The 12732-nt window shown below is 39.8% G+C and overlaps 1 protein-coding gene across 4 annotated transcripts in view; it reads left to right on the forward strand.

Moving 5' to 3' along the window:
• UNC13B (unc-13 homolog B) overlaps window positions 1-12732 on the forward strand; it is a 231715-nt gene that overhangs the window by 123370 nt on the left and 95613 nt on the right. For 3 of the 4 annotated variants that reach the window (XM_081237785.1, XM_081237784.1, XM_081237786.1), the window contains one exon: window positions 11718-12032. In XM_081237785.1, the coding sequence (XP_081093911.1) occupies window positions 11718-12032 (315 nt within the window). Of the gene's footprint in view, window positions 1-1512; window positions 9568-11717; window positions 12033-12732 lie in introns of all 4 variants that reach the window. The other variant, XM_081237787.1, reaches the window with a different exon arrangement.

Here is a 12732-nt window from a genome sequence, read left to right on the forward strand (position 1 = left end):
TTCCAGGATGGAGTTAGTTTAGATTGAATTTTTGAGGATGTCTGAGAGTGATGAAACTGCATGTTTAATATATATATATATATGTATATATATATATACATATATATATATATAACCAGAATAATGGGAAATACACGTATATTGTATAAAAATATATAATTTGAGGTTTGACAATACTGTTGGACTTTGTTAGCTATTATAGAGCCAGAGTATCTCTAGTGTTGAGAGGGATCAAAAGAATATTAGTCTCACTCTTGATGATTTTTAGTGACTAAGTGACCACTTTGATGTTGTTTCTGTTTCCTAAATAAATGCTAATGGCTGTTAGATCTATAAAAGAACACATTGAGCTGACAAGCTCCGAGTCTGCAGGCCCTCTCTCCACCCCCACCTCAGTACCCAGGAAATAAGCAGTCTCTAACTTCAGTGAAAGTAAGGTTGGCTGTCTTCTGTATTCACTGACTTAAGTTGGGTGTGTAGCTTCTGATTCTGTAATCAGTATAGGGAAGGATTTTCATTTCACTGTGATCCTCAATACATATAGCCTTTAGATTTCACAAACGACAAATTATGATGCTTTAAATAATTTTCTCTTTGTATTACTATAACAGGGTTTGACTTATGGTAGTCAGAGATTATTTTTATTATATTTTATACATATTTTTCTTTTTAAAAGTAGTATGTTTGACTATATTCTTGGCTGTACTGCCTAAAATACAACCTTCGGCAAGTTAACAGCTTGGCGGCTTTTCAGATCCAAATTCATCAACAAATTTAGATTTCTTGAAATCCCTTGATATATTTTCATGGAATATATAACAGTTCTAAACTTTGGCATTGTAAATATATTCTAAATATTGATGGAATATGTTCATTTTGTTTGTTTCTTTCTTTCTTAGAAAACAAAAGAATCCTAAATAGTTAATGGTAGCAAGTGAAGTATTTTAAAGTTGTTATAGGTATTCTTTTTCTAATGTGGAAAAACTTTTTGACTACCTTGCTATAATACTGATTTAAGAACATGTGGATTTCCTTATCTTGTCTTTTCAGTCTGAATGGTTTTTATCAAATTGATAATTTTATTAATTTTAGTTCTCTCATTGAATATGTACTAAATCTTATAATTTTTCTTCCTTTCCCCTGTTTTTCCTTTTTTTCTTGCCTTACTATTCCTCCATTTTTATCTCTTTACATCAGACAAGGCTTGCAGGTTCAAAATGACAAAATTAGGATTATTTCATATTTCTCTCATGTTGACTATGAAGAGCAAGAAGGTATATATGAGAAGATAGAGGGGAAAATGTCACAAGAGGCTCTAGAAAACAGTAACGTAAACTTAAAGGACACAGGGGTAAAAGAAGTGAGAACTCTTTCAAAAACTGATAAATATTACAGCCAACAAATACAACCAAAGTACAAGAATTGGAAAAAGATACCATCTCAAAGCCAAGAGACAGAATTCTCTACTGCCTTTAATTATGACCTTAAGTTTGAAACATCTACTTTCTCTAGATATCCTCAGAAATATGATACAATAGATAGGAGAAGGAAAAAGACACCCTTATATAGTCATTTTGAAGACAGTGAAAAAAGCCAATATGATGATAAATCAGGAACTAAGACTAACTTGAAAAGTACATATCCTAACACTGAAAATTGTGACCTTTGCCACGTTGAGAAGAAGGAACAAAATTACCCAGTTTTGCGTCCCTACAAAAATGGATTTGTGGTTAAGAGTGGCATGTGGACCACTAACTTGGAAAGTCATGATTATGATCTTCCTGGTTGTTTTAAGAACTGTGAAAAGTCATCTGGCTTAAACCAGCATGTCACTAATTTCACTCCATTAGATATTCTTGAAGATTCTGCCAGCAGTACTTCTGATGAACTTCTGGGTTCCCCCGTTTCTGATAAGCAGGAAGATTTACTGTCACCAACATGTCATCCATCCAATGTCCATCATATTGGAGGTTTCCCAGAAGAATATTATGGAGCAAATCCTGCATTTGCATCACAAAGGATGAATTGTGCTACAGACACACTTGGAAATCTGTCTGGGTCCCCCATGGAAGAGATGACCCCTTCCTCTATTGAGGAACCCAAGGAGGACTATATTGATACAATGGGTGAGCTTCAGTGTTTGGTAGAAACAGTGTCAGAATATTTAGCAGAGAAAGAAGAGGAGATTAATAGATTTGGCTCCCTTTCAAAAACTAAAGAAACACTTAAACACAATAGTACTGTTAATAATGGAGAACAGAAAATGCCAGGGGATCAAATACCATCTTTAAACATTGTCAAGAATGACAAGGACAAAGCCTTCTCTTTCCCTGAGCTGAATGGAGTAAAATGTGCTGTTGGTTCTTTATTCACTTCACTCACAGAAAAGGTGGGTTCAGGCACAAAGCATCTAACAAGCTCTGTGGAAAAGCTGGTTTATTTAGTTCCAGAGAAAACAGAAACTCTTAATCAAACAGAGGCGATTAATTCACAATCTAGACCCAGAGCCAAGTCAGTATCAGAGAAGGATCTTTCCATACAATCTCCATCTCCATTATCTTCTCAAACAGTTGACAATAGGGACGTTGGCAAACATGACAAAACCTCTGAAAATGAGCACGTGGACAGTAAAACTGGAAGTTTAAACTTTCAGGATCCAACAGAAACTATTGGAAGGGACTCTGCTTCACAGAGTCAGAGTGCAGTTATAAAGTCTGTTTGTAGCATGCTAAATCCATTAAAAATCTTTTTGGAAAAGGATGAAACCAAAAAAGATGATGACCAGAGCAAGCCAACAAGAAAGGAAAACTTTGTTGCGTGTGGTTCGGAGTCAAATCAAGGGGAAGATACCCTTGGCAATGATAGTAGCATTGTCACTTTAGCTAGGAGTGATAGAGAAACTCCTCACTACCAAATGCCCCTAAGTGAGGATTTGTTGTCTTCCCAAGCAGCCATTGAACATTCTAACTTAGCTCATTCTGCAAATAAGAAAGATGATGTTGCGAGTCCGTTGGAAAGAGAACCCTGTACAGATCTGTCTCTGTTACCAGATCAACGAAAAATATGTGCCAAAGATACTTTAGGACATCATTGTGAAGCTGGCAGCAGAACTGCAAATAAAGAGCCATCTTCAAAGCCATTAGAGGGGGTCAAAATTACTGGTGACGATGATTTCCTTGAGCCACTCAGAAAATCCTTTAGCCAGTTTTTGCTCACTTCCCCTGAGACCTATTCAAAGGAGACTTTGTCAGACTCTATGAAAATTCACCAGTTGGAGGAAGATGGATGGGAAAGGGGCCCTAAGAAAGGTGGACATTCCTTTTCCTTTAGTGGAAAATTAGATATTCCTTTTTTCAAAGTTCTTAGTCATTCTGAAAAGCAGCAGGATGTAAGAGAGAAAGGAAGCATGTTCCCTTTGTTTAAATTTTCTTCCACTGACAGCCATAAAACTGTCAACGACCAGAGTTTTCATGGCTCAGCAGTAACCACTGATGAAGAGATCCAAAGAGACTGCCATGCAAATGCCAAACTTAGTTCAATAAAATCTACTTCAGTTCCAAATATTCATAGTAATCTAGGGAAATTTGGTGATATAAAGACATCTAATAAGAGTGACCAAATAAATACTCCTGAAGATGTCACACTTAATAAAATAAAGTCTTATTCAGCTCCAAATATTAATAATGATCTTGGGAAATTTGGGAGTATAGAGGAATTACACTCAAGTGACCACACAGCAATAGAGAACTGTGAAAGAGATACCTTAAACATTCCTGGAGTTGTGTCTAAAGAGCATATACCTTCAGATTCTTTAGGAGAAAGTAAGAATTTTACACAAGTGACATCCTCAACAGTACCAGACTCTTCATTAGCGTTTACTTCTACCATTTCGAAACCCACCTTGGTTGATGAAATGAGTGATGACAAACTTGTAGATAAAGCTTCCAAGAAAAGAACCCAAGGAGGCCTTCTTTCTGGCCTGTTTAACAGATTTTCTTCTCTTGAAAACTTGTCTAGTCAACAAGAATTAAATGTGAAGAAAGATGACTCTCCTCACAGGAATAATACACTGAGCTTATTCTCTGGAATATTTAACTTGATATCAAATAGCAGTATGACTGATTGTAAGCCAGATGAAGCAAAGTCCATGTCTTTAGGTGACCTAAAGGGTTTGAATGGAAAAAAGCATTTATCCTTGGATGAGATCCCTGTTACTTCATGTGTGACTTTTGAGAACCAGAGGAACCATGAAAAACAGGAAACTTCTGACTTCATAAAAAGCTGCTTATCTTTACCTAAAGAAAACATACCATTATCTGATGCTTGGGTTGATAACCATTATTGCCCTCCTACATGGAAAAACCAGCAAAGTGAAAAGAATTTCCCCTCTTCTGAGAACAGTGTACTTCACTGCACTCCAACTGCTCAGCAGGACCTATTAGAGAAATCTTTGGCTAAGAGGCAGACACCACACCATGCTCTTGAGGCAAAACTACATGAAAATTCTAACAAGTTAAATTCACCTATGCTAAATACTAACATTCTTAGTCAATCAAACCACTATCAGGCTTTTGAAGAGATGAACAATCCTTTCTCTTATGAATGGGATTCTGATATAAAAGATTTCTCTAAAAATTCCAGAAAACTTCAGCCAGTTTATTATATGTTGAATCAAAATACATTTCCATCAGCCGATGTTTTCTTGTGGCCTGACTCAGAAAATCCAGCAATAAATTTTTGCCAAAAAGATCAAAATGCAAATATCTTGGAGTGGAGAACAAATCTAAACAGTGTCATTTGGTGTGACTTACCACATGAATCATTCAACCAGTTAGCATTTAATGAAGATTACTTATTAAGAGGTGATATGTGGGCGGCTAACTCATTATATGGAAATTCTTGTTATCTTCCAATTAATGAGACTAAGAATTCACTAGAAGAATTGCCCATTGACTTAAGTTGTTCTTCAGGCTATGAGAAGAGTACGTGCCCGGTAGTTGATCTAGACTCATTAAGAATGGATGAAAACTTTGTTTATTCAAGTGTTGGTTATGAATACCAGGAATGGTTGTCATGTCTTGAAAATGGAGTGTGGTGGCCATCAGAGGATGGAGATTATGGACATTTTATGTTCCACGATGGTCAGTACATCTATTCTTTCCTTACTGATTCTACTGGTCAGTATGCATATTTATTTATACCTGACTGTTCTTATGAAGAGTATTTGAATTGTGACTTACAGACAAATGATCTATCAAGTATTACATTAGATGATAGCACTATTCCTGCTTACAGTTTTAAAGTACTTGACAGGGAAGACGAATTACTGTGGTATGTTGAAGAGGAACCAATTGATGACCCTCTTGATTTATCTGTAGTTTTGCCAAGAAGTGAGGGACCAATGTATCTAAATATAGAAATGTTTTCACAAGTACTTGAAAAGTCAAGTTATGGCCAAAGGGATCAACCATTAGATTTTTCAGGCTATACTCCTCAAAAGTCAAAAGGAGATTTTGTATCTTTTAAAGAAAGGCTGGGTGGTTCTGAAGACTCTGAGTGTACATTGGATCTCAGAAATCATCCCCAAACGATTGGTAATCATGTCTTAAATAAAAATCAAATTATAAAGGGAGATAAGAATCAGACTCTAGCAAAGGATTCATCAGTTAACCTTTCCAGTTTCTGGTGGATCCAGTCTTCTTCTGAAGAAGCTGCCTCTTTGGTTCATCCTGAAAATAAGACTAACATCCCACAGCAAACAGAAGAGATGTCATCATTGAACAAAGTGACTTCATCATTTTCTGCTTTGGGTGCTTCAACTGGAAGTACTTTGAATTTTGATAAGAATGAATCCTTAGAGTCTTCAGCCATGCAGAAAATAGATCAGCAGTCAAACTTAGCAGAGATCACAAATGATGGTCTTCAGTCATTAATCTTGACTAAGCAACTAGAGAGTAACTCCCAAAATGAGGAAGAAAGTCTTCTCAAGAAGGATTCAGAGAGACAAATGGTATCCAATGTTCAGAGACCAGAATTTACTAAAAATATGAAGAAAGAATTCCCTTTAAATAAAAGCGTTCATGTGAAAAAACAAAGTTTGTTAAAATCTGTTTTCCAGGTAAACCAAATAACTTCTCAGGCTCAAGCAGATATAGAAGACGACAAGATGATTACAGCTGATTCTGTTTCAATTCCTCTTGTATCACAGTTTAGTAGGGATGAATGCAAGAATTATGAGCCTCCTCAGGACCAGTCTTCCAAAGAGTCTGAGAGAACATTATTTAAAAGTGCACTGAAACTCTTTGGTCGGGGAGAAGACTCTTCAGTAAGTGCAGGAGCAAACGAGAAACAGGCATCTCCATTTTTGAACTTCTTTAAAACCCAGGTGAATAAAGAAGGATCACCAAATTTAGAAAAGAATGGTGAGACAAATAGAAAGATATCATCTCAGGAAAAGAATGAATCTCCTGGTGTTTCAAATGTTTTTGGTTCCCTTGGGGATTTCTTTAAAACCAATGTATCTCCTAAACAGACAACTGAAAATATGTCTGTTTCTTCAATGACTAATAAGGATAAGGTCAAGTCAAGTCCTAATCCTGCACATCTAACTAAACAGGATGTTGGGAACTTTCCTGCTGCACCAGTTTCCTCTAAAGGGAAGGTTCGAGTTAGAAATCTGAACAAGCAGACTACTATTGATGACAGTGAGCTAAAGGAACCATCAATTAGGGAGATCCGGTGTGATCATTTGACTGACGAAGAGGCACCCTCCAGAGACCACCAACTCCCCCAGTCACCAAATTCATCTTTCTCAACAAGGTGTCTCAAAGAATCCTCCAGAGATTCTTCAGTAGAGACTAGTGGTGTGTCTACAGTGACAGAAGTTCCAAGAAGTGATAAAATATCATTAGATATTCTGAGCAGAAGAAATTCAAATGAACAAGATCATTTTTCTGACAAAGACCAGAGTTTTTCAACTGCCACAACATCTCCATTCCAACCAGAATTACCAACCAGAAAGACTATATTTTCTTTCCTGACTGGATCCGAAAAATCTGAGAACAGAACCTCTACTGCTCTACCAAGAACCACATCTCAAGGAGAAGGGCTATTCACACTTCCTTCCTTTTTTTCCACTGCTAACTCAGGCAGCAAGAAGAATGCCTCTCGTAATAGCTCTTTCAGTTTCTTCAACTTGTCCTTTTTGGATGAAAAGCAGCAGACTCCTGGGGAAAAACACAGCCTTTCAGCTGTTGCTCCAGTGACTTCCCAGCCCTGTAAGAAGCCAAGTGTTTTTGTAGACATGAGTGATACAATGACTAGAGAAGATTCTAATGACAGTAGAGGTAGCATAGTCCAGGAGGTAGTTCATGAACAGCAGATGGCTCCTTGTGTTTCCATTAGCAACACCACTAAGGTTACCTCCCTTGCAGATGAGCTCAATGTAGAAAACAACTATCCAGGAAAACTAGGTTCCGGTAATGGACCAGGGACATCTTTAAAAGATTTCCAGGTAAGTCAGTCACAAAAAGACATTGTTCCTCATTCACCACAATTTCAGGCACAGTCTGAAACACTGCTCATTGGTCCAGAGACCCTTGAGGTATCTCCCCATGAAGAAGAGGCTTTCATACAGGAAGCCTTTCTGAGTGACTCACCAGCCAGCTCTTTTTCACATGATAGCCATTTGGTTGAAAAGCTCAACCATTTTGACACATGTACTACCTACCACCAAAATGAAAGATTTACTAGTGACCCACTGAACTTGCCATTAGAAAAGGCCCCTGATGAGGTCTTAACACAGATCCTGGAGCCAGCTTCTTCCTCTGTGGAGCCAGGATGTACAGGGCACCTCCAGAGTCAAGATGCAGATAAAGTGGAAGACAAATCAATGTTGGACTCTTCAGTAGAAATGCTTTCAGGGTTTGTGACCAAAGTGAAATCTTTCTCTGGGTCCTTAATTGAACCTCCTAAAACTTTCTCTGGACTTTTCTCTTCTCCTAAACCTCCAAAGAAGAACTCCTTTTTCTCTTTTTCTTCTGGTGCATCATCTCAACCTCTCAAAGGTGAGTTATTTGGACTTTTTAAAAGTCCCAAACCAGAGACATACAAACAAGAATCATCTATTCCAGCTACTGCATTGCTTCAAAATGGTGGTTTCAGACATACAGAAGAATCAGTACCTCCCGAAAATTTGTGGAAAGAAGCCACCTTTGGAGCACTCAATTCAAAAGCTATAGTCAGTGACTGTAGAATGACTGTGGTTAGTGCAAAGTCAGACTTGGAGACCTTGACGGATGATCCTGACCTAACAACTGAAATGGAAAACAATAATATTCCTGACAATATTCCAGAACCCCAACATTCTGAAACAATTGAGGCTGCATCTTCTGTCTCAGGGGATGATACTGGGCAAAGAGTATTGTCTCTGAGTGATGAAGGAGACATGGGGATGTTGCAGGGTACAGACACAGAGGCATCATTGGAAGCAGAGCATATCTCATTGCCAACACAGTTGCATCCAGAACCTATCTGGATTGCCAAAGAGCTTCCTCCTCCAATTCACCTACCTCTTCCTCTTGAGCCAGAGCCAGATATGCAATCTGCCTCCACAAACCAAGACTTCTTAGAGCTACAGGCAACCAATTCACTAGAAACCAATACTACAGTGTTCAGTGAGGCAAGTGTTGGCCGGAGTGCCACACTGGAAACCCAAGGATACCTTTCTCACTGTCCGTTGGAGGAACCTGTGCTTTGTGCCAAAGAAAACTATGGGATACTTGATGCCCAGAAAGGTCCACCTGCAGTCCCCAAGGAAACGGAGCAGCGAAGTCCTCATTTTGAAATCCCAAACATGATCAGTTGGCCAAAACTCCATTTCCCATCCTCTGCTACTGACTATCGGAAACCACTGAGCTGTTTCTTTTCCTCGCCTTCCTCCTCTGGCAATAGAGCAGCAGAGACTGGTTTAATGTCCAGTTTTAAGAAGTTGTCAACTCTATTTGAGGGAGTTAATGAGGGGAAAGGGAGTAGTGCAGTGGCAAGTGATTCAAAACTAAGGTTTGGAAAGAAGCTGGATCTTTCATTCCCATGGCCGAAAGAGAACAAATGGGACCCTGAACAAATGCCTGCAGAATCCTCCTCTCCAGTTTTGGTTATCAGCAGTGATCAGGACCTTAAATTCAGTGAGGCTGACAAAACTTTGGAGTCTTCTCAAGTGTCTGGGGCCAGTGCTGAGCCAGCTAAGGTTTTGACTCAACCCTCTGGGACCTCTGGGCAGCTGGAGACCAGGCCAAGTATATGTGCTCATGAGCTTTCAGGGCCTGGAGAAGTGGAAAACCAGCAGGAAATCCCAGCATCTGGAGAACACGGGGGTACCAAAGATAACCTCTCTGACCTCACCTGTCCTTCAGAGAGTCATGAGGAAGAACACTGCACTGTCTCTGAGCTACTTCACCAGCCAGAAACACATGAAGAGGAGGCAGCGCCTGCTAGCATTGACTCTGTTTCGGATGTACAGCAGCCAGTTGCTCTACATGACATCAAGGAACCAAAGACCAGCAAAAGGCCTGTTCTCAACTAAAGCATCATAAATGATTTTAAAGAATTGACCATTTATGATGCAGTGACTTAGTGATAGCTTAATCATAGCCTGCTTTTTATCCTTCCTGTGTCTTTCCCAGCACCTGAGCTTCATGTTAATTAGGGGTTAAGCAAGAAGAAATAATAGGTGGATATCGTCATCTTCTCTTCTTTCTGCCAAATGTAATTCATTTATTGGAACAAGGAGCTTCCTGCTTAAAGGGAAGGCTAGGTCATGAGATTTACTCACTCTGGTTTGCTCTGCCTTGAATAATGCAGAATGGAGAAGGGAGGGCAAGAAGAGGCAGCAAGTCATTGAGTGGCATATATTAATTACAACCACATGATAGGCTAGAATGCTTCCTTGGGGCTTTGGCACTTATATCTGTAATAGCTAGGAGAGACCTACTTTGCTTTGCTTTTCCAAGTCTTCTAAGATGCTTTCTCCAGTGGCAATGAGGGTATTAAGTAAAATACAAAATGCAAATGATGGCTTGGAATAATCTATACTATATATATTCCATATGGATTTGCACAGCTTCTTCTAGTCTCTGCATTTTACTACCCATGAGACTGGTGTCTGATAAGTGCTTTCAGTACAGTCTCACAGGAGCTCAGGGCTATCGTTTGCTGTAGTTATTCAGTCTGGAGCATTGTACAGGGTCCACCTGCAAAGGATACTATTATTTCCCCTAAGAAGAAGCACCATACAGGGCATTTTAAGAATGCTGCCTTGAATGCTGGCCCAAACCAGTCCAAAGAGGCTGGTCAAGTACTTTGGAGGTTATGTGAGTATGTGCGCACACATGTTCATGTGTATATGTGTGCTGGGAACTACTCAGAACAGTGGCTTGGTACCTATCCTGCTGCCATGGTATGAAGAATCAGAAATCAGCCTGGAAATGCCAGATAATTGGGAGGAATCATAGGGAAAATATCACTGGAAAACAATAATGATTTATCTTCATTTGGCCAAGAGTAAACATAAGCCCTTTAGTTAAAGCTTGACTCTTTGGCAAGGAAATTCCTTGTCCTTTTGCATGGAGGCTTTCCGGCAGAATACCAGAAGTAAAATGAAGGGCCTCTGACTTGGGATGGAACTATCCAAATGGGCTAGGATAGATCTTGTATTGATAGATCATCCCCAAGTCCCTCCATTTTGAATAGGACTGAATCCCCCAAATTCAGTATACGGCTTAAGGGAGTAACTCTGAATAGTATTCTTTCTGGTCATGATTCACTGCCACTTTCTCTGCTATAGCTGTTGCCTCTTATACCAGGGGAACAAATTTCCTTTCTGGGTATGGAAATTCAGGTGGTTGAGAGAGGGTTAGGCTGGCCTCTCTTCAGGTACAGAAATGCATTAATATGGCCCTGACTCAGATCTTGGAGTTGGACTGTGTCCACTTTGCCCAAAACGGAGCCATGTCCTGAGAGCAACTCAGCTATAGATAGGCAGGTTCATCTTTGGGACACTCCCTATGCTGCCAGGGATACTGCTGTAACATTCATGTTGTTGAGACCATTCCCCTGAGGAATTTCTTGGTCCTAGCCTCCATTTCCCAGTGGCTTCCATTACCTCATACAGATGGCTGAGAGATAATTGAAGGAACATGTTCACCCTCCTTTGCTCATTCTGAGGAACACACATGTACGTTTACAATTGGAGAGGAAGGAAAGGGGATCTCTCTCGATTTAATAGGTAGTAGAAAAAGCGAGTAGAGTTCATCCATCCATTTTACTCTGTGGAAATTGGAAAACTTTAATCACAGCCACTGGACAAGTTTTTTAAGAAGTCCAAGTAGAGCATTTTAGGCATAAACAGACTGTTTTAATAATTCTTAATCCTACTTACAAAATAGCATGTTAAGATAAAGAATTCTTCAAAGTCAATTGCAGGGTTGAGGTTAAGTGCTATTGGAGAACCCAGCATGTTGTGTTATTTTTCCTGTTGTGATTTTGCTGAACAGAGACTAGTTCTTCTAGATTGTGAACTTTGGTTCTCTCTTCCTAGGAACCTCCTGTTTGTGATCCTTGCCACTGATAGAATCATTATTTCCTGGATTTATCCATTACTTTGTTCTGGTCCTTAGTTTGTATGTATTTACTGACGTGTCTTCCTCTCATTCTCACAGCCCCACCAGCAGTAGTAGGTATGGCTCCTCCTGTAATGTGAGTCAAGGAAGCTCTCAGCTGAGTGAACTAGACCAGTGTCATGAACAAGATGATGACCGTCGGGAGAGGGACTTGATTCATTCCTGCCACAGCTCTGGCAGCTTCTCCAGAGACAGCCAAGTAGGTTTTGGAGAACAAGAGAAAGCCTTGGAGGTGGCACGTGAAGAGGAGAAGGGAGGAGCATGTGAACCCAAGGAGACGAAAGAAGATGCTACAACCCCTCCACCCCCAGATCTGGTGCTACATAGAGACCACATCCTAGGCCCCCAGGAGAGGTAGGTGATGGCTACCTTGAGGAGCTCACCTGGTTTCCTCAGTACCTGCCCTATGGTATTGTTGAACAGAATGCAGTTGCTTTTTGTTTGTTTCCCTGCAGCTGGGTGTGGTTGTGATCAGGATACTGAGGCTTATCTCTGCACTGCTTCCTTTGCTTTTTGGTGTAGTTTCCAATGTATTTTGAGGATCTCTGAAGAACATTTTAACTGCAGTGTACCAGGCCTTCTAGAGTCTGCAGTTCTTGGCTTACTAGTTGACCCCACATATGACAGCCTTTGAGTCTGGAACTGACCTGAACCTTGCAGGTCATTTCATTCAGAGGAGCTGCTTTGAATGAAATAGGCTTCCCACCCGATTAATGTTTAAATTTCTTTTGTGAACGTTGTTTTTTTCTTTTGTTTTGTTTTTTCCCTGGCTGACAAAACTGGGAAAGAGTTAAAGAATTGGTCTAGAAGCCAGATCTAACCCACCCTTCTGTCTCCCTGGGGCCTAGCAGTATGTCTGGCAGTTGGTACCCATAAGGAGAAAAATTTTAAATTTGTCCTTTTAACAGTCACATAATGAGGCTTAGTACAGAGTTTGAGTATTGTTCTTACTGAGCTAAATTGGTCAGTGAATTGCTGATAGGTTGGGGCAGAGCAGGGTTTCTCATTCTTAGCACTGTTGACATTTTTAGCCAGATAATGCTTTGTTATGGGA

The sequence above is a fragment of the Mesoplodon bidens genome (assembly GCF_964165515.1).
Source record: "Mesoplodon bidens genome assembly, chromosome: 6".
NCBI classification, from domain to species: Eukaryota; Metazoa; Chordata; class Mammalia; order Artiodactyla; family Ziphiidae; genus Mesoplodon; species Mesoplodon bidens.